This window comes from Triticum urartu, chromosome 2 (assembly GCF_003073215.2).
Source record: "Triticum urartu cultivar G1812 chromosome 2, Tu2.1, whole genome shotgun sequence".
In the NCBI taxonomy this organism is placed as follows: Eukaryota; Viridiplantae; Streptophyta; class Magnoliopsida; order Poales; family Poaceae; genus Triticum; species Triticum urartu.
The window spans coordinates 495,804,844-495,823,163 of NC_053023.1; the positions used below are offsets into that span (position 1 = coordinate 495,804,844).

Here is an 18,320-nt window from a genome sequence, read left to right on the forward strand (position 1 = left end):
AGAGAAGAAAAACAGTAATTTTACTATTACACTCCCTCCGCTTTAAATATATGCTTTTTTAGAGATTCTATTACGGAGTACATTTAAGATATATAGACGTATTTTAAAGTGTAGATCACTTATTTTGCTAGGTAAGTTTGCATTAAAATCTTTAAAAGACTTATATTATGTAGGGACGGAGGTAGCAACACATCATAAGAGATCGGTTAGAGATGCCCTTGATATCTCCTAAGAGCATCTATAGCCACATATGGGAAATCTGGACCTTCAAACGCCCGCAGACGCGCCCGGGCAGTGACCGACATGCTTAAAATTTTCATAGTTGTAACCGGACATCTTATACTAGATTCTTAAATCCATACAAAGACATGCAAACTAAAATAAACCTACGTACTACGTCGATCACCTAGCTACTCGTCGTCGGAAATGTTGACGATCTTCGTGCCCGGCTCCGGCAGCATGGGCGTCAGGTGCAGCTCCGGCTGCTCCGCTCCGGCCTCCTCCGCCTCTATCTCCGCGTCGAGCTCGTCGAAGAGCGCGTCGGTCTCCGCCTGCTGCCACCGGAGGAACACCCGGTTGGCCTCCACATAGGCCTCATCCTGGATAGACTCTAGGATAGCCTGCTGCTCGGCCATCTCGTCAGACTAGGCGACGGCAAACTCCGCCTTCACCTGCTCCATGTTGAAGGCCGTCATCTACTGGTCCGGCTCCTCCGCCTGCATCGGAGCCATCTCCTTCTACTCCCCTTCCCCCGGCTGCTCCTCCTCCTCCCGCTCCGGCGAGTCCGAAGGAAGCCCGACAGTGATCAGGGCGGCGCGCGCAGCTTCCCTTGCCCGGATCTGCTGTTGGATCTCGTAGCGGCGCTCCGGCGTCAGCATGGCATAGTACGTGATCTTGCTACGGACCATGGCGGAGTGCTGGAGCGTGGACAGAGCGCCGGAGCGGGAGAGGGGGAGGTGGATGGGCTCGGACCGGCGGCACGGAGAGGGGGGGTGGGTTAGGGTTGTGGGGCGCCAGCTGGCTTAAATAGCCGGCTAGCCAGAGCGGCGCGACGCGACGTTCCCACCGCAGCGACGGTCGAGGCACCCGTCGGACCGTTGGGTTTCCTGGCGAGTCCGTGTGGGGCCACGCCGTCAGTTCGACGTAACGGACGTGCCCGGACGCCCTCGTATCCGCCCCATATTTGGGCTGAATATGGGGGGTGCCGGTTAGCCCAGACGTTTGAGGGCCGTTTGAGAGGTCCGTCTGAATTAAAAAATGTGACCGGATGGTTTATCCGGATATTTGAGACGAGTTTAGGAGGTCCGGTTATAGATGCTCTGATGCTAATAATTCTTTAAAATTAGGTCAATACTAGTATGAACATGGAGTATGAACATGTCGTGACAGTGGCACACACAACAAGGAACAATAATGCGGTGGTGTGGCATTCAAAATATTCGAAATGGACCTGAAACCTAGGGTATGCACTATAGCTCTGCAGACTGCAGTGTTTGTTTGATTGCACAGGAAAACCCATTAAATACTCCCTGGTGAGTAGATTGAGATTCCATCAAATGAGAGAGCTTCCAGAGTTGGATCGGTGTCACTAGCGACGCCACCTGCGCGCGTGACTGGCAGGTTGGGCATGCTTTTCTCACGCCAACCTAATGCGCACCCCAGCAAAACCACCGGACACCAGTAGTCGGAGTCGGAATTTTGGCAGACGGAAACCAATACCACCGGTAGGAGTTGACAATACAGTAGCAGAACCTTAGCTCTACCAAACTATCCTCGCCGCCTCGGATGAGATGCTGAGAAAATAATGCTGGGCCGAGCCAATCTGTGGCCGCTACGGCGTACGTACTACAAAACGTCTCGATCGAGCGCGCGCGGCTGAGCAGGCGACAAGCAACCGCGACGCCGGCCGGTCCCCTCCTCGGTTGCTCAGTGCGGTCACGAGACGGACGCTCAGAGCTCCGTGCTCCGCTGCTCCCACCGCGCTGCCCTGCGCTTCTCCTGATTTTAGTAAGTTTCCTCCGCGCCACCGGTCACGTTATATCTGCGCTGCATCCCGCTGCCCCAGAGCCTCCCCTTCGCTTCACTAGGAACCCAAGAAACATCCAGCAATGAGGGACATGAATGGCGACGCCGGCGGCATGGGGGTGATGCCGATGCCGCCACCGCCGGCCGACCACGCGGCAACGAAGGGGGCAGCACCGCCGCACACAATGATGGGGATGATGCACATGACCTTCTTCTGGGGCGACCGCGCGGTGGTCCTCTTCCCGGGCTGGCCGGGGGAGCGCGGCGCCGGGATGTACCTCCTCTGCCTCCTCTTCGTGCTCGCCCTCGCCGCGCTCACCGAGGCCCTCGCCCTGCTCTCGCGCCGCCTCGCCCGCCGCGGCGAGGACGGCGCCCCGGCCACGGCGGCATCTGCGGCGCTGCTGACGGCGGTGCACGCCGCCAGGATGGGGATGGCCTACCTGGTGATGCTGGCCGTCATGTCGTTCAACGTCGGCATCCTCCTCGCGGCAGTCGCCGGCCACGCCGTCGGGTTCCTCTTCGCGCGGAGCAGAGTGCGCACAGGCGCGGCGCGCGGGAATGTCACATCCCCTGAGCTCTGTGGCGTCCCGCCGTCGCACCCGTCCAAGCCTTAGTCAGATTCCGGTGAAAGTTGCTTCTGTGATCTTCTTGTACTAGCCCGGCCCTATCACTATGTCGGATCCAATGTGTACTGGTACCCCTAAATCCTACATTCCTACTCCTACTCCACAAGTCCAGATACTTGCTGAAACATGTGTTTGCATCTGTCTTATACAGCGACTAACCAGCAACCACTAGTGATTTCGTTTTACGAAGGTGTCTATTTTGTTTCTCTCAACTATTGTCCATGTTTAGACTCCATCCTCGAATTCCCAAACTGATAAACTCTTCAAACTAAACTCCTCCATCAAATTATGCGTGCAGTTTTTATTATGTCCACGATGTAGGAGGAAGAGCTTCCGATGCTCACATACGTTATTTTTTTACTAAAAGGTTGAATCTATCTATTTTTTTTCCGGGGATATCTATCTATTATATAATTGTACACTAAAACTAAGGTTTATCAACGGCTAATATTTTAGTAGATGTGAAAGTAATGAAGTCAAAAAAAAAGGCAAGTAATGCACGCAAAAAAAAAAAAAACTCAGGCAACGTAACTAACAACTGTGTGTATTTTATATTGGGCAAGGTTAGGGCATCTCCAATGGTGACCCGCAAATTTCCTCCGCATTCGTCCATGGACACGGACGCGAGAGGACGTCATCCAACCGTAGCCGTATACATCCAGTCTTTCTTAAATAAAAAATCAAGTCTGCACGATCAAATAGGCGCATGCAGCACTAGTTTAAATTTAAAAGAAGTTCAAATATTACATCCCAACATTGTTCTCCCCTTTCGCCGCCCACTGATACTTAATCAGATTTTCCTTCAGCTGCTCATGAGTTGGTCGATGCTGAATTTGTTGATGCATTTAAATAAACTCCTCAAATGTGGTTGGATTCTGACTCGAAAGTTGATAGGATCACCCATGTTCTCAAATTCTAGAGTTGCCGCGACATCGTCACTCTCATCCTCGACGATCATGTTGTGCATGATCAAACAACATGTCATCACCTCCCACAAGGTTTTCGGATCCCATTGTTTAGTAGGTCCACAAACAACTGCAAAACGGGCTTGCGGAACTCCAAATGACCTCTCGACATTCTTTCTAGCCACCTTTTGTCTTTCGGCAAAGTGAGCCTTTTTCTGGCCAACTGGGCTTGAGATGGTGCTGACAAAGGTAGCCCATGGAGGTTAGCTACCGTCAACTAGATAGTAGCCAATGTTGTACTCATGTCCATTGATAGTATGGTGGCAAGGAGGAGCTTTTCCTTCAGTCAGCCTCGCAAACAACGGTGATTGTTGCAGCACATTGATGTCATTGTGAGACCCGGACATACCGAAGAAAGCATGGCAAATCCAAAGATCTTGTGATGCAACTGCTTCAAGAATGATGACGGGCTTCTTAAAATGACCTTGATGTTGCCCTTGTAAAGCCTTCGGGCAGTTCTTCCATTTTCTCTTGCTTCTGAGATTGCTAAGAGCCTCTCAATGTCTGCCACAGTTGGTTCTCTCTGGTACTGAGGTCCGAACACCTTGACCACGGCAGTTGTAAACTTGACCATGGCATCTCCGCATGTGCTCTCAGATATCCGTAGGTACTCGTCCCACGAATCAGCGGCCGTGCCATATGCAAGCATCCGGAGTACGGTCATGCACTTCTAGTAACCATAGAAGCCAACCATTCTCGCGGCGTCCTTCTTCAGGATGAAGTAGTCATCGTAGAAGCGGGCGCCATGGTACGAACGATCAAAGACAGTCTTGCGCATCTGAAAACGGCGGCGAAAATGGTTAGCAAATAGTGCATCGGGGGCAAAGTAGTCGGCCATCAATGTCAAATGCATGTGCGCCCTGTTGCGGTTGAGCACTCGATGACCCTTGATTGAGCCCTTGAAATTGAGAGCATGCTCCGCGTCTTCAAGGGCCGCCTGCATCATCACCGTCTCAGCAGAGTACTCCTTCTCATTCGACGAGCCGTCGGACGACTCAACATACTTCTTGTATATGTACTTCAAATCGGAATCCATTGCTAGAAAGAAGACGGGACAACTATTTTCAACTCCGGCGATCCATCGAACAGTTGTCGGGCATGGTGAGAATAGCAGTAGCGGATGGTACCCCTTGCCCCCTGCTCTTTATCATTCCTTGCCCCCCTGCTCTTTATCATTGCTATTGACCCCCTCCACCGCCTACTACAAGCCGCAACAGAGCAAGAGATGATTCACCTGCTCTTTATCATTCCTTGCCCCCCTGCTCTTTATCATTGCCATTGCCCCCCTCCACCGCCTACTACAAACCGCAACAGAGCAAGAGATGATTCAGCCACTGCCTGGCAGGGATATCAAGCTACGGATCAGTCTATATGCAGATGGCGCCGGTCATTTTAGCAAACCCCATGCAACAGGAGATTGAGGTCCTGATGGAGATCATCCAAAATTTTGGTATGGCGACGGGCCTCAAAATAAACTTTCAGAAATCAACAACTACACTCATCAGACCTGAGGAGATCAATATGCAGCAAGTTCTTCAGAGCTTTGAAGGTTAGATCACCAGTTTTCCAATGACCCATCCTGGGTTGCCCATCACCCTCACAAGCATGGGCAGATCTGGCCCCCAGGCAGCCCAGGCAATGGCCTGGGGCATGAGAAATTTCTCAGCCTATATATCTAGAGAGAAAAAAACTGGCCTGGGGCGCAGCCCACTTCCTACCCCTCTTGCCGGGCCATTGAACAAAACACTGGCCTGGGGCGCAGCCCACTTCAATTAATAAAAAAGTGAATGAAAACAAGAAAGACACAAAAGCCCGAGCTCATTTGAGCTCGGGCTGAGAAAGGACTTTCCGCTATCTACACCCGAGCTCAAATGAACAGTAAAATCAAAAAACATTTTAAAAGTGTTCAAAAAATTCTGAAATTTTTTTGTGATAAACTTTGACAAATGTTCTAACTGCTTGCAAAATTTCATCTTCAGATCACATTCGTGGAAGGCGTGACAAAAAAACAAAATGGATGCTCTGAAAATGCTACTTTCAAAGCATTTTGGAGCATTGATTTTGTTTTTTTTTTGGCCACGCCTTGTACAAATGTGATATGAAGATGAAATTTTGCAAGCAGTTAAAATATTTGTCAATTTTTACCACAAAAAAAATTCAGAATTTTTTAAACATTTTAAAAATATTTTTTGATTTTATTGTTCACCCGAGCTCATTTGAGCTCGGGCTGAGAAAGGACTTTCCGCAAAAGCCTGAGCTGCTAGTGCGTTGCGTACGGGAGTCTTTTTGTCTAGAAAAGGAAGATGACCCATCTTAGGCTAGTTGATGAAGAGATTTCTCTTGCTAGTTGCCACTGTTTTCAAATCCCATTTTCACGTGCAAAAGAACTTTTGCAGGGAATTTCTCTTGCTAGTTGTCACTATTTGAGGCTTGATTCAAACATGATCTTTAATTCTTTCCCTTTTTATATTGTTTTACTTACTTTTGTTGTTCTGCAGAGAAGATAAATGTGGAATCCGATTTAGTAATTCACATTTTGCATTTGTTATTAAACCTGCTAAGTTTTTTTAAAAAAAATTACTTGAATGCACTGATTTGTATTTCAAAATTTATAATTTTTTTGCCGAAAAACTTTTAGTCTATTCATCTTCAAATATAGCAGTACAATGAACACTAAAAATAATAAAACTTACATTCAAGTTCGTAAACCACCTAACGACGACTACAAGCACTGAAGCGAGCCAAAATCGTGCCGTCGTCATCGCCCTCCCTCGCCAGAGCTGGCATGTAGTAGATAGTCGGAAGTCGTCGTACTAAGGCCTTATAAGACAAGCGCATCAAATACAACCACCGACTGAATTGTGTGAGATCCGCTGAAGAAACACCTCCACACCCTATCCGACAATGCTAGACGCACCATCAGGATGGGGGCTAGGCAGGGAGAACCTGATTCCATCTTGAGGGAGACGCCACCATCTTGCCTTCCTGAGTAGGACATAAGCCCAAAAAAACTCAAATAAATGTCTAAGAACAGAGTCCTCCCGCCGGCAAGGGCCGGGATCCACCACGCCCCATGGACCTAAAGCCACAGGGGACGAGGCAGAATGGCGCCGCCGCCGCTGCCGGGCGGCAGGAACCCTAGTCACCCTTGGAGGAGAGACATCATATGTCTTTCTTTATTGAACATGCAGTCATAGGAGGCTCATATGAATCAATCCTTTGATTTGGTACCATCTTTTGTATCATTTATATGCTAGATATTGTCTTTTAATATGTCTTACTTTATTAGTTAAACTGTGAATGAACAAATACCGCCATTGAACATTGTGTTTGGATTTTTATTAGTTATAACTTGACTTTATATGCCTTGAAACCAATGTTTTAAATAGCGGGCTATGGCATATAGCGGCGACCCTTAAAAACAGCTATAGCTGGGCTATAGCGAGACTATAGCGGCAAATTGTACATGAAATCATTTAGCGACAACATGCTCAAATAGCTATAGCAGAGCTATAGCGGGGCTATAGCCGGCTATTTAAAACTATGCTTGAAACTGGATTTTTTTTACACTTAGTTTCTCGTCTGGGGCGTCAGCCAATCCTGGCTCCGCCACTGCTCACAAGGCTTCGGATGGTGCACCTTCAGTTCATCCTTGATCGCATCTGTGCTTGCCTGGCAAGGTGGAAGGGCAAGCTGATGTCCATTGCTGGCCGTCGGGTCCTTGTTCGCTCAGTCTTGAGCTCGCTCCCTACCTTTGCCCTAACGACATTGAGAGTACCCAAGAAATTTCTCAAAGGAGTTGACAGATCAAGAAGGCGTTTCCTTTGGGCGCAGGAATAGTCAGTGCAGCAATTGCAAATGATACTTGGATTAATGATCTTGCCCATGGAAACACATCATAATTTCTTCATGAATTCCTGATGTTTTTTTTCTTTTTGATCAAAATGACTTCCTGATGATGGCTAGAAAAATTAGAGGGGCAGTGGGCAACCTTAGGCAGGGGGTGCAAGATGAGATCAGATGGAATCTTGAGGCCAGCGGGCAATACACAACAACATCGGCTTATAGGGCTCAGTTCAATGGTTCCTGCAAGACGACCTTCAAAAGTTTGTTCTGGGACACCTGGGCAGCTGAAAATTTTCACCTGGCTACTCCACCTCGACAGATTGTGATGCAATGACGTGGCTGGCAGAACAACTACTTTTGTCAAGTGTGCATTAGGCAAATAGAATCCTCGGTACATCTGTTCTGGCATTGTGATTTTGCCAAACAAATCTGGCCCAAAGTTGCAACATGGTCGGGCTGTCAGGCACTTCACCCCTCTAGCTGGGATGGTCTGCGCAAGTCTTTGGATATAGCAGAAAGAATGGTCATGGGCACCAAAGGACTGGACAGGAAGGGGATCAAGGCACTGATCATTATGGTATTATGGGAATTATGGATGGAACGAAACCATTGCACTTTCAGAGGGAAGCTAGCAAAGAGAAAGGATGTGGTGGCCGCCATTTGTGCACAAGTACAACTGTGGAGACAGGCAGGAGCCCAATGCCTAGAGCTGCCCTTTGCAGAACCACCTGCCCTCTTTTTTGTGTTTTCTCACCATTTTATTCTCTTTTGATCTTAGGATCCTCACCATGTATTTCTTTTCCATTGCTTCCTGCTTATGATCAATGTGAGCCAGCAACATGCTGGATCTTTCAAAAAGAATAAACTCATCGCCGATTGATGCATTTTCTCGAATTCAAAGCAACTCACCGATTCAACAGTTCTTTGATGACTAAACAGGCAAAGGCATCAGGGTATTACATATTTCCTCTTTTTATAATCTGCGCATTATTTTAACTTCCTTAACATTGAACATATTTCTAGAAAATTACTTTTATCCTGAGATAATCACACAATACTAGTCCCTTCTTCAAGATACATTAGTCAAACAGTCAGATCATAGTCTCGGAGAACAAACAAGACGTATGGTCACTACTTACATCACATAATCATCATTCAACCATGATTTTATAAGATGATATTTATGATTAAACTCTTGGGTCTGACCCATGCTGCATTTTCTCACAATAGCTCCTTTTTCAAGATGCCGAGACAATCGAACACACGAGATGGCCGACAAATCGAAGGCATGTCAACAAATCCAGCAACTTGCATCCAATATACGCCCGCGACGCCCAAACAATCGAAGGCGCAAAGAAACGTCCACCAAATTGAAGACACAACATCAACACCAGGTAATATCCACATGCAATTCCTCACATGTGTGTCAGCATTTTGATCTCAGCTCAACCTTCCTTCTAATATTCTATGTCAAAACTCTTCTGATACTAAACTGTAAAGCATGTTTTTAATGCATCCTGACACTACCATGACACCTATTGAACAATTGTTGATTTATAGTGCCGTCATACCAGATAAATGTACTTTATGTGACACCTTATTAGTCTCTTCATCATATCTCCAAATGCACTTTCATGTCTGCAATGGCAAAACATTATTAAGTACTCCCTCTGTAACTTAATATAAGACATTTTTTGATAGTGTCAAAAAAACGTCTCATTAAGTTATTGAGGGAGTACAACATAAATCATAGTACATGATACTATATTAAGAAAACTCTAAACGTCACTGACAAAATCACATTTGCAGAGATGACAGTCCAGCATACGTCAGCCCCAGCAGCTCATCATACAAAAAGAAAGGAAGAACAACCTCTAAACTCAAGGAGCACAAAGCAGACAAGGACTGGAGAGGGAAGAAGAAATACGAACACAGAGGCTCCTAAACGATTGAGAAAGGATAGTGCTGAAGAAGATAAGGAATTGAAGTGTGCAAGAAGCGGAAGCAACAAAAACAACATTAGAATCAATGTTGGAGACAACAACAGAACCACAACCTCGACAAGTGCTAATAGAAAGGCATGGAACTTCGGAAGGCCAACATACAAATGCCAGTATTGCAAAGCATTGCTATGGTGTGAAGAAAGATTAAATTCAAACAAAGGAACAAAGACACCCTCTTTTGGAATATGCTGCAAACAGGGAAAAATCGATCTGCCACCACTAAGAGAGCCTCCACCATACCTCAGAAACCTCTTAAGAAGTGAAGGACAGGATTCAGTAAACTTCAAAGAAAATATAAGGTCATACAACTCAATGTTTTCATTCACATCCATGGGAGGAGTTGTGGACAAGGAAATAAACACTCACAAAGGACCTTATGTTTTTCGTTTGCATGGACAGAACTACCACCACATCGGAACTCTTTTACCTGAAGGTACAGACAAACCTCGGTTTGCACAGCTGTACATCTATAATACTGAAAATGAGGTGGCAAACAGGATAAGTGCGTCAAGATGCAATGATAATAAATCAACAGTGGACCCCAACATTGTCAAAGAATTGCAAATAATGCTTGACGACAACAACATCCTCGCAAAAACATTCAGAATGGCAAGAGATAGATTCCAAGAAGGAGACTACCATGATTACACACTTCGGATACTAGGAAAAAGGAACGGAACACACAACCTTCCATCCGCATCTGAAGTTGCAGCATTGGTAGTAAGAGATCCAACTGGAGAGAGTGAAGGACGTGACATTGTTGTTGAGTACAAAAATATGGTGCCACAAAGGATATCAGAGATCCACCCGAAATTCATGTCCATGCAATATCCTTTGTTGTTCCCATATGGAGAAGATGGTTTTAAACTTGAGATACCGTACAAGAAAACAAAAGGAGCTAAAAACAGCAGGAAATACGTAACGTTGTTGGACTACTATGCATTCTACCTACAGCAACGTCCAGACCAAGGAATGTTATTGCTCAAGTCTGGGCATCTGTCACTGCAATTTTGGGTGGATGTATACACATGTATCGAGCAAAATAGACTAAACTGGATCCGACACAATCAAGGAAAGCTAAGAACTGAACTTTACAGTGGATTGCAGGATGCAATTAAGCGAGGGGACACAAGAACAGAGCAGGTTGGAAAGAGGATAATTGTGCCTTCATCTTTTACAGGTGGTAGAAGAAACAAGGCACAATACTTGCAAGATGCATTCGCGATATGTCGTTGGGCTGGATACCCAGACCTGTTTATAACATTCACATGCAATGCAAAGTGGCCTGAGATCCAATACATGCTAGATGAAGCGGGAGGTGGCCAAAAGCCAGCCGATCGGCCAGATATTTTGGACAGAGTATTTATGATAAAACTAAAGGAGCTAATGAGAGACATAAAAGAAAAGAAATACTTTGGAGAAACACTTGCAAGTAAGTCCCATCAACTATCAATATTTACTCTTTCATGCGTCATCTTATAGTCAGACAATTCTTACCCTTTAGTAAGATGCATTTCAATTTTACCTAAATTTAACAAACTATTATTAACCAACTGCAGTTATCTACACAATAGAATTCCAGAGGAGAGGACTCCCGCATGCCCACATACTAATATTTCTGAAGGACAAAGACAAGTACCCAGAACCATCGCAAATCGATAAAATAATAAGCGCTGAGATCCCAAACAAGGACGAGGATCCTGAGGCATTTGGAGCTGTCGAGAACTTCATGATGCATGGCCCATGTGGAGAGGCTAAGCAAAACTCACCATGCATGGTGAGCCATAGATGCAGCAAGCATTTCCCAAAAAGATACAATGTTAGTACTACCATCGACGAGGACGGGTTTCCAGTATATAAAAGGAAGGACGACGGAAGGCAAATAAAAAAGGGAGTGGTCATGCTCGACAACAGATTTGTCGTGCCATACAACCGAGATCTTCTGGTCAAATTTCAAGCTCACATAAATGTCGAATGGTGCAATAGGTCTAGATCAATCAAGTACCTATATAAGTATATCGACAAAGACGACGATCAAGTTACAACCTTGCTCAAGGAAAGGCTCACAGCAAACGAAACTGACGAGATCAAGAAATACCTAGAGATGAGATACATATCAACATCAGAAGCATGCTGGAGGATATTCCAGTTTGATCTTCACTATCGTGATCCAGCCGTTGAGAGGCTACCTTTCCATCTTGAAAATGAGCAGCAAGTGATTTTTCCTGACTCGACTGATCTTGACAAGATAGTTACAAGGGAAGGATCTAAAAGTACCAAGTTCATTCAATGGATGGAGGCAAATAAAATATATGAGCTAGGGAAAGAATTAACGTATGCAGAATTCCCTACAAAATTTGTATGGAAACGTGAAACAAAATGTTGGCAGAAGCGAAAAAGGGACTATGCAATTGGAAGAATCTACTATGCACATCCCGCAAGTGGTGAGCGACATTATCTGAGGATGCTTCTAAACACCAAGAAAGGATGCACATCATTTGAGGACATTAGGACCATTGATGGAGTCACTCACCCAACGTACAAATCAGCATGCCAAGCCCTTGGATTTCTGGATGATGACACTGAGTGGATTGACTGTATCAATGAAGCATCAAGTTGGGCATCAGGAGCACAACTGCGTCAGTTATTCACCACCATATTGTCCCATTGCGAGGTCACAAACCCAAAGATATTGTGGGGTTCAACATGGGAGGCATTGTGTGAAGATATGCAATACAAAAGAAGGATTATTCTAAACATTCCAACGCTTCAGCTCACCAACACACAGAAACAAGCGTATGGTCTGATTGAGATAGAAAAACTGATGAGGCAAGTAGGAAAGTCATTAAAGGAATATACAGAGATAGAGCTACCAAATGCTGCAGAGCTAGATGAACTTGGGAACAGACTAATAAACGAAGAGGTCAACTACGACATGGAGAAACTCAAGGATGAGCACAAAACCATACTAAACAATCTTAACCAAGACCAGAAGAAAGCCTTTGATAAAATAATGGAATCCGTCAACAAAGGGCTAGGAAAGCAGATATTTGTCGAAGGCTACAGTGGCACAGGAAAAACCTATCTATGGAAAGCACTAACGACGAAGCTAAGATCAGAGGGGAAGATAGTGCTTGCGGTGGCATCATGTGGCATTGCAGCGTTGCTTCTCCAAGGTGGAAGAACAGCACACTCAAGGTTCCGCATTCCACTTAGTATAACTGAAGAATCAACGTGTGAAATAAAACAAGGCTCACATTTGGCTGAACTACTAAAGAAGACCTCACTTATATTGTGGGACGAAGCTCCTATGGCAAACAAACACTGCTTCGAGGCACTAGACAAAAGCCTTAGAGATATTCTCAGGTTCACTAACGAAAACAGCGACGAAAAGCCATTTGGTGGAATGACAATTATACTAGGAGGCGACTTCAGACAAATCCTACCGGTTATAACCAAAGGAAGGAGAGAACAAATAGTTAATGCTACAATCAAAAGGTCATATCTGTGGAAACACTTTGAAATATTTGAGTTAACACAAAACATGCGGCTGAAGTGTTTGTCAGATGATCCAATACAAAAGCAAAAGGTCGCCGAATTTGCAGAGTGGATACTACAAATTGGCGATGGGAAAACAGCATCAGATGAAGGAGAGGATTGGATAAAAATACCAAAGGACCTACTGCTACAGAAAGGAGAAAATCATAAAGAACTAATCGTCGAAAGCATATATCCAAACTTGCTGCAAAAATACCGTGAGCGGGATTACCTAGAAGAAAGAGCAATACTCTGTCCAAGAAATGATACAGTCAAGGAGATAAACGACCACATCATGAGCCAAATACAAGGTGATGAGGTGACATACCTAAGCCTGGACACCGTGTGCAAGGCAACGACAAACACCAATATCATGATGAACATGCAGCCTACTGAATTCCTAAACACCTTGACATCCCCAGGAATCCCAGACCATGAGCTAAAACTCAAAGTGGGTTTGCCGGTCATGCTCCTGCGCAACATCAACCAAGCAGCGGGTTTATGCAACGGTACAAGAATGACAATAACACAACTTGGAAACAAATACATCGAGACACAAATAATCACAGGAACACACATCGGTGACAAGGTATACGTACCTCGAATAATCATGTCACCCAGCGACTCAAAATGGCCATTCGTGCTGAAAAGAAGGCAATATCCATTATCAGTGTGCTTCGCAATGACGATAAACAAGAGCCAAGGTCAGTCCTTAAACAAGGTAGGAATATATTTGCCTAAGCAAGTGTTCTGCCACGGACAACTGTATGTGGCATTATCAAGAGTGACAAACAAGGAAGGATTGAAGGTGCTGATCAATGACAAAGAGTGTCCAACTGAAGATGTCGCAAAAAATATTGTTTATAAAGAGATATTCTAATTTACAGTGCAGTTGATCAAGACAATCTTCCCGCAAAAAATAAGACAACCTAACCACATGTTATCAACAAAATATGTACTTGGTGGGTGTGTTCATTTTACGTAGCTAATCAGCATATATATGTTTGATCTCTCCACACAATATTACTTTTTTTGTTTATTAGTTACTTATCCCTGAATAATTTCTATCTCTCTTCTATCGTCTTTAAAAGAAACTGAAGGATAAAAATCTTTAGGTAGCTACATGCAGTACTATATTTGATCGTTCTGGAGAAAGTTCACCAATGAATTCCACCTAATTAGCGATTACTAATCTCTCTTGCACTAACATTCTCATCTCTCTTACGGTTTGTTTCTCTAAAAAAATAGGCATCAACGAAGCCTCCTCAACCAAATAAATGTATGTGTACATATGTACTTTAATCTTTCAACAAAATATACAATTTCCCATTCATCAATTCTGTATCTAAATCTTTAGTGTTTCCACAAATAAGTTTTTTTGTACATTAATATTTCTATAAACTTGAGGAATAAATTGAAAGCGAATAATACAGATCGTACCATTTTTTTAGAATGGATATCAAATTTATTGAATCTACCATCATCTCTCTCATATTAAGACGTCCAGAAGACATGATCCCCAACTCTAAGATTCCCTCTAATGAATAGTCCCCAAATCTCAATCTCTATTCTACCAGCTCCATGAAAAAGTGGCTGCAGCCTGGAGATCTAAATATCTAATTTACTTAATCTTGAGAGTGATTGCGGCATGACGATTCTACCCATCGATTTATAATCTGGAATGAAATTTAGCTGATGTGACATGGAGAAAAAATTAGGGATTTTAATACCTGTTCAGGCTCCGCCAAATCCATTCGGCCAAAGAGGTTGGGGGTGATGCTGCGATGTACATCTTCCCTCTGCATAAGGTATGGTTGGTGGCGGTACGCCACTGGGAGGAGCGAGCGACGGCGCATCCTACAAATAGTCCATACATGAATATCAACAGTATGTATGTAGAGGTTATCTGCTAAGTAGAAATTTTAACTGCATATAATTTTATAAGTATCACCAGATCTTAAATTACTTATAAAGAGATTCATACCTATTGCTCTTCCTCCGCCTGACACACAACTGGCCCTTCAGCGCAACGCCGAAACTCTCTGCCTCGGCGCCTGTGGCCTCCCGGCGGCCGCCTATGTCTTTCCAGATCAGCAACGGCGAGATGCGGCCTCGCTGGTGGCCGGCGCCAGAACCGCAGCCCCAAAGGTCCCCGACTCGGCCAGACATGGACTCGGAGAGAACACCCTTACAAGCTTTCCTCATGCACGAGCAGCCCACTGATTTGGAGACCAACACGCACGAGTTCTTCCGGAAAATCCGCAAAGCCTCCATCACGCTGCGAACCCGGCGCCGCCGCCACGGCAGCTAGCCGCGGGCCATTACTCGTTCCCTTTGCCCACCCCGTGGCCACGCCCGGCTTGGAAGATCAGCACCACAGAAAACCAAAAGGGGATATTGTTCTAGTACTGTGTGTTATTTTCAAATGTGTATACAATGTAAAAAACGCTTGCATGATATAAACAAAATGTTTCGTACCATTAAAAAAATGTACATAACATTTCAAAGAAAAAATTTCGTGTTTCGAAACATTGTTCATGCACATTTATAAAAATGTTTATACAAATAGAAACATGCTCGTGTAGGTTAAAAGTTGTTTATTGCCATTTAAAAAATGTACCTGGCATTTGAAATAAATATTCTTGTGTTTCAAAGAAATGTTCATCAAATTAAAAAAAATGTTTGTACAATGTAAAAAAATGTTAGTGTAATTTGAAAATACAATCATTACCGCTTAAATGTACGTGACATTTTTAGAAAATATTCTCACGTTTCACAAAATGTTGATGATATTTAAAAATATTTTTACACAATGTAAAAAATTAATCATGTAGTTTAAAATTGTATTTTTGTCATTAAAAAAGGGTACCAATGCATATTTGGAAAATGATACCATTATTCAAAAAAGTGTTCAAAACATGTATTTTAAAAAAAATTGCGGCATGTATTTAAAAGACATCCAACGTGTATCATAAAAATGTTTCATGTGTGCAGTAAAAATATATGCTGTGTAGTGAGAAAAGTTAGACATGTGTTAAAAAACCAATAAAACCTGAGAAAGAATAAAAAGGAAACCCAAGAAAAAACAAAGTATAAAGTTGGAAGAAAGAAACCCAAAAAATCATTGAAGAAGCAAAGAAAATCAAAATATAAATATATAAAAAACAACAAAAAACCGAAGAAAAAAAGAAAATAGAAAAAAGAAACGAACTAACGCAGCAGCGATCAGACCCGATCCGAGCACACACGTTACTAACTAGGCCGGGCCATACGCGGGCGAGATAGAGCTACAAGCGAGATACAGCATTCGCATAAACGGTTCCTAGCTTTATAAACAAGTTTGATTGTCTATATATAACCTTTGCGTATGATTTCCCGCATGTTGTGTTTTGAGCATGCTTCTAGAGAGACCCATTTGTGTTGCTCATGATTTAGCCAAACTAGTTAAAAGTAAGATGTGGGTGGGGTGGACGGAAGATCCACTTGTAGAGATTATTGATATATTCTTGTAAAAAATACTATGATGATCACTTTGCAATAACGAGTACTTTGATGTAAAAAAAACGTACGGCTGTCTATACTTGAACAATAAGTCTCCAGCCGTAAAAAAAACTTTTTTTCAAGAAAAACCAAAAAAGAAGTAGTACAACTCTCCGAGGTGTACAGAAAATAGGCGGGTTAACAAAATGATGGCACCACCACCGACGCCGGCGACACGGCGACGCGGCAACACCGCACCAGGGACGACCACTTCTTTAATTTCTTCCCGACCCAAATCAAGTTAATTTTGACAATATCAAATCCAAGTGCCGCATCCACCGAAACAACCCCATAACCAAACCAGCCACTTATTAGTTCACAGTGCTTTGGCTGCTTCACGCATGCCCCCAAAGCAAACGTCCCAAGGCACGTTGTTCACAGTGCTTTGGCTGCTTCACGCATGCCCCAAACAGCCCTTTAACTAACGATTAAGCTGCCGGCCGGCGCGGCGCGCCGTGTGGAAGCACGTATGCGAAACTTCGCGTAGGGCACAACAACCCACTAGCTGCGGCCTGGTCGAGCTTGGCGCCACGCCGTTGGCCCAGGCGCCGCGTGCCGACGCAGCCCGCGCCGGTGTGCGTCAGTGCTCGCTCCACCGACTCCCGCGGCCATCATGAGCTCGGGTCGGTCGCCACAGCCACACTCGACGCTACCACTATATAAGCATCAGCTCCGAGGCCATGAAGCAGGCAGCAGCTAGCTTACGAGCAGCACGCAGACGTAGTGAGCAATACAGAGCCACACTGACATATTAGCGATCGCGGCGAGGCGACGATGTCGATGAGGAGTCTGCTGGTGCTCGCTCTGGTGGTCGCGGCCGCGGCGTGCCTCGCGGCGCCGCGCGGCGCGCACGGGGCCGGCGAGTGCGGGAAGACGCCGGCGGACAAGATGGCGCTCAAGCTGGCGCCGTGCGCGTCGGCGGGGCAGGACCCCAAGTCGGCGCCGTCCAGCGGGTGCTGCGCGGCGGTGCACACCATCGGCAAGCAGAGCCCCAAGTGCCTCTGCGCCGTCATGCTCTCCGACACCGCCAAGAGCGCCGGCATCAAGCCGGAGGCCGCCATGTCCATCCCCAAGCGCTGCAACCTCGTCGACCGCCCGGTCGGCTACAAGTGCGGAGGTACGCAAAACGGGTCACCTGGCAGTGCCATGGCTTAATTATGTGCTGTTGCTCCCTGTCTGAAAATCCTTGCTCTTTTTGCAGCTTACACTCTGCCCTGAGCCACTGAGCCCTGAGGCCACTTGATGCGCTGGCGATGAATGGATGCTGCTGAGTGTTGTTTATCAAGCACGAATAATGTTAGTTCCATGATGTGGAACGCCCTGTTTCAGAGGTGTATGTACTGCCTCTGTGTTATGTTCTTGAGTATGAGTACCTTTGTTTCTCGAGGGTGTTGCAGCTATCCGAGCTATGCCCCAGAATAATAAAAGAGTTATGTTCGTCAGCAAATTGATCCTTTGAAACGAATGTATTCACACAAGTGATGGACCCACTGCAAAAAAAATCGAACAAAAAAGTTACCACTCTCTCGGTATCTGCACCAAAAATGCATATATTCATACGAAGGTTGGTTATTACAAAATTTGAAAGAGGATAAAAGGGACCGGCTTTTCTTAACATAGTACAGGTGCAGACGCTCATGCGTACGCATACACTCACACATATGAATATACACACGCACATCTTATTCCTATTAGTACCTTCAAGAGAATGAGTCGGCATATTATATTGAGATTAACGAAACGCCACAAATGTCTTCATAGTCGACAAGAATATCTCC

The 18,320-nt window shown here is 44.9% G+C and overlaps 2 protein-coding genes and 1 long non-coding RNA gene across 6 annotated transcripts; 2 read left to right on the top strand and 1 right to left on the bottom strand.

The window, feature by feature from the left end:
* Nucleotides 1-1,683: 1,683 nt before the first annotated feature.
* On the top strand, nucleotides 1,684-2,836 carry LOC125541720 (copper transporter 6-like). Its single transcript, XM_048705065.1, has one exon. It carries the CDS (start codon nucleotides 2,109-2,111, stop codon nucleotides 2,637-2,639), a length of 531 nt encoding a protein of 176 aa, XP_048561022.1. The 5' UTR covers nucleotides 1,684-2,108; the 3' UTR covers nucleotides 2,640-2,836.
* A 5,684-nt stretch (nucleotides 2,837-8,520) lies between these two features.
* LOC125538177 lies at nucleotides 8,521-15,429 on the bottom strand. 4 transcript variants are annotated; one of them, XR_007296268.1, is made up of 5 exons: nucleotides 14,987-15,429; nucleotides 14,733-14,859; nucleotides 13,602-13,645; nucleotides 11,564-13,474; nucleotides 8,521-11,470 (listed from the first exon to the last, which is right to left on the bottom strand). It is a non-coding gene; the product is annotated as an uncharacterized LOC125538177 (long non-coding RNA). The 4 variants fall into 4 exon arrangements; XR_007296269.1 differs by having other exon boundaries at nucleotides 8,521-11,732; nucleotides 11,999-13,474; nucleotides 14,987-15,426; XR_007296270.1 differs by having other exon boundaries at nucleotides 8,521-13,254; nucleotides 13,331-13,474; nucleotides 14,987-15,408.
* Nucleotides 15,430-17,220: 1,791 nt separating this feature from the next.
* LOC125538181 (non-specific lipid-transfer protein 4-like) lies at nucleotides 17,221-17,989 on the top strand. The gene is made up of 2 exons (XM_048701463.1): nucleotides 17,221-17,659; nucleotides 17,744-17,989. The coding sequence occupies exons 1-2, from the start codon at nucleotides 17,317-17,319 to the stop codon at nucleotides 17,758-17,760; spliced, it is 360 nt and encodes a 119-aa protein (XP_048557420.1). The 5' UTR covers nucleotides 17,221-17,316; the 3' UTR covers nucleotides 17,761-17,989.
* The last annotated feature ends 331 nt before the right edge of the window (nucleotides 17,990-18,320 follow it).

Coding starts and splice junctions, on each gene's coding strand:
- LOC125541720 (XM_048705065.1), top strand. CDS start 2,109: ATGAGGGACATGAATGGCGACGCCGGCGGCATGGGGGTGATGCCGATG.
- LOC125538181 (XM_048701463.1), top strand. CDS start 17,317: ATGTCGATGAGGAGTCTGCTGGTGCTCGCTCTGGTGGTCGCGGCCGCG.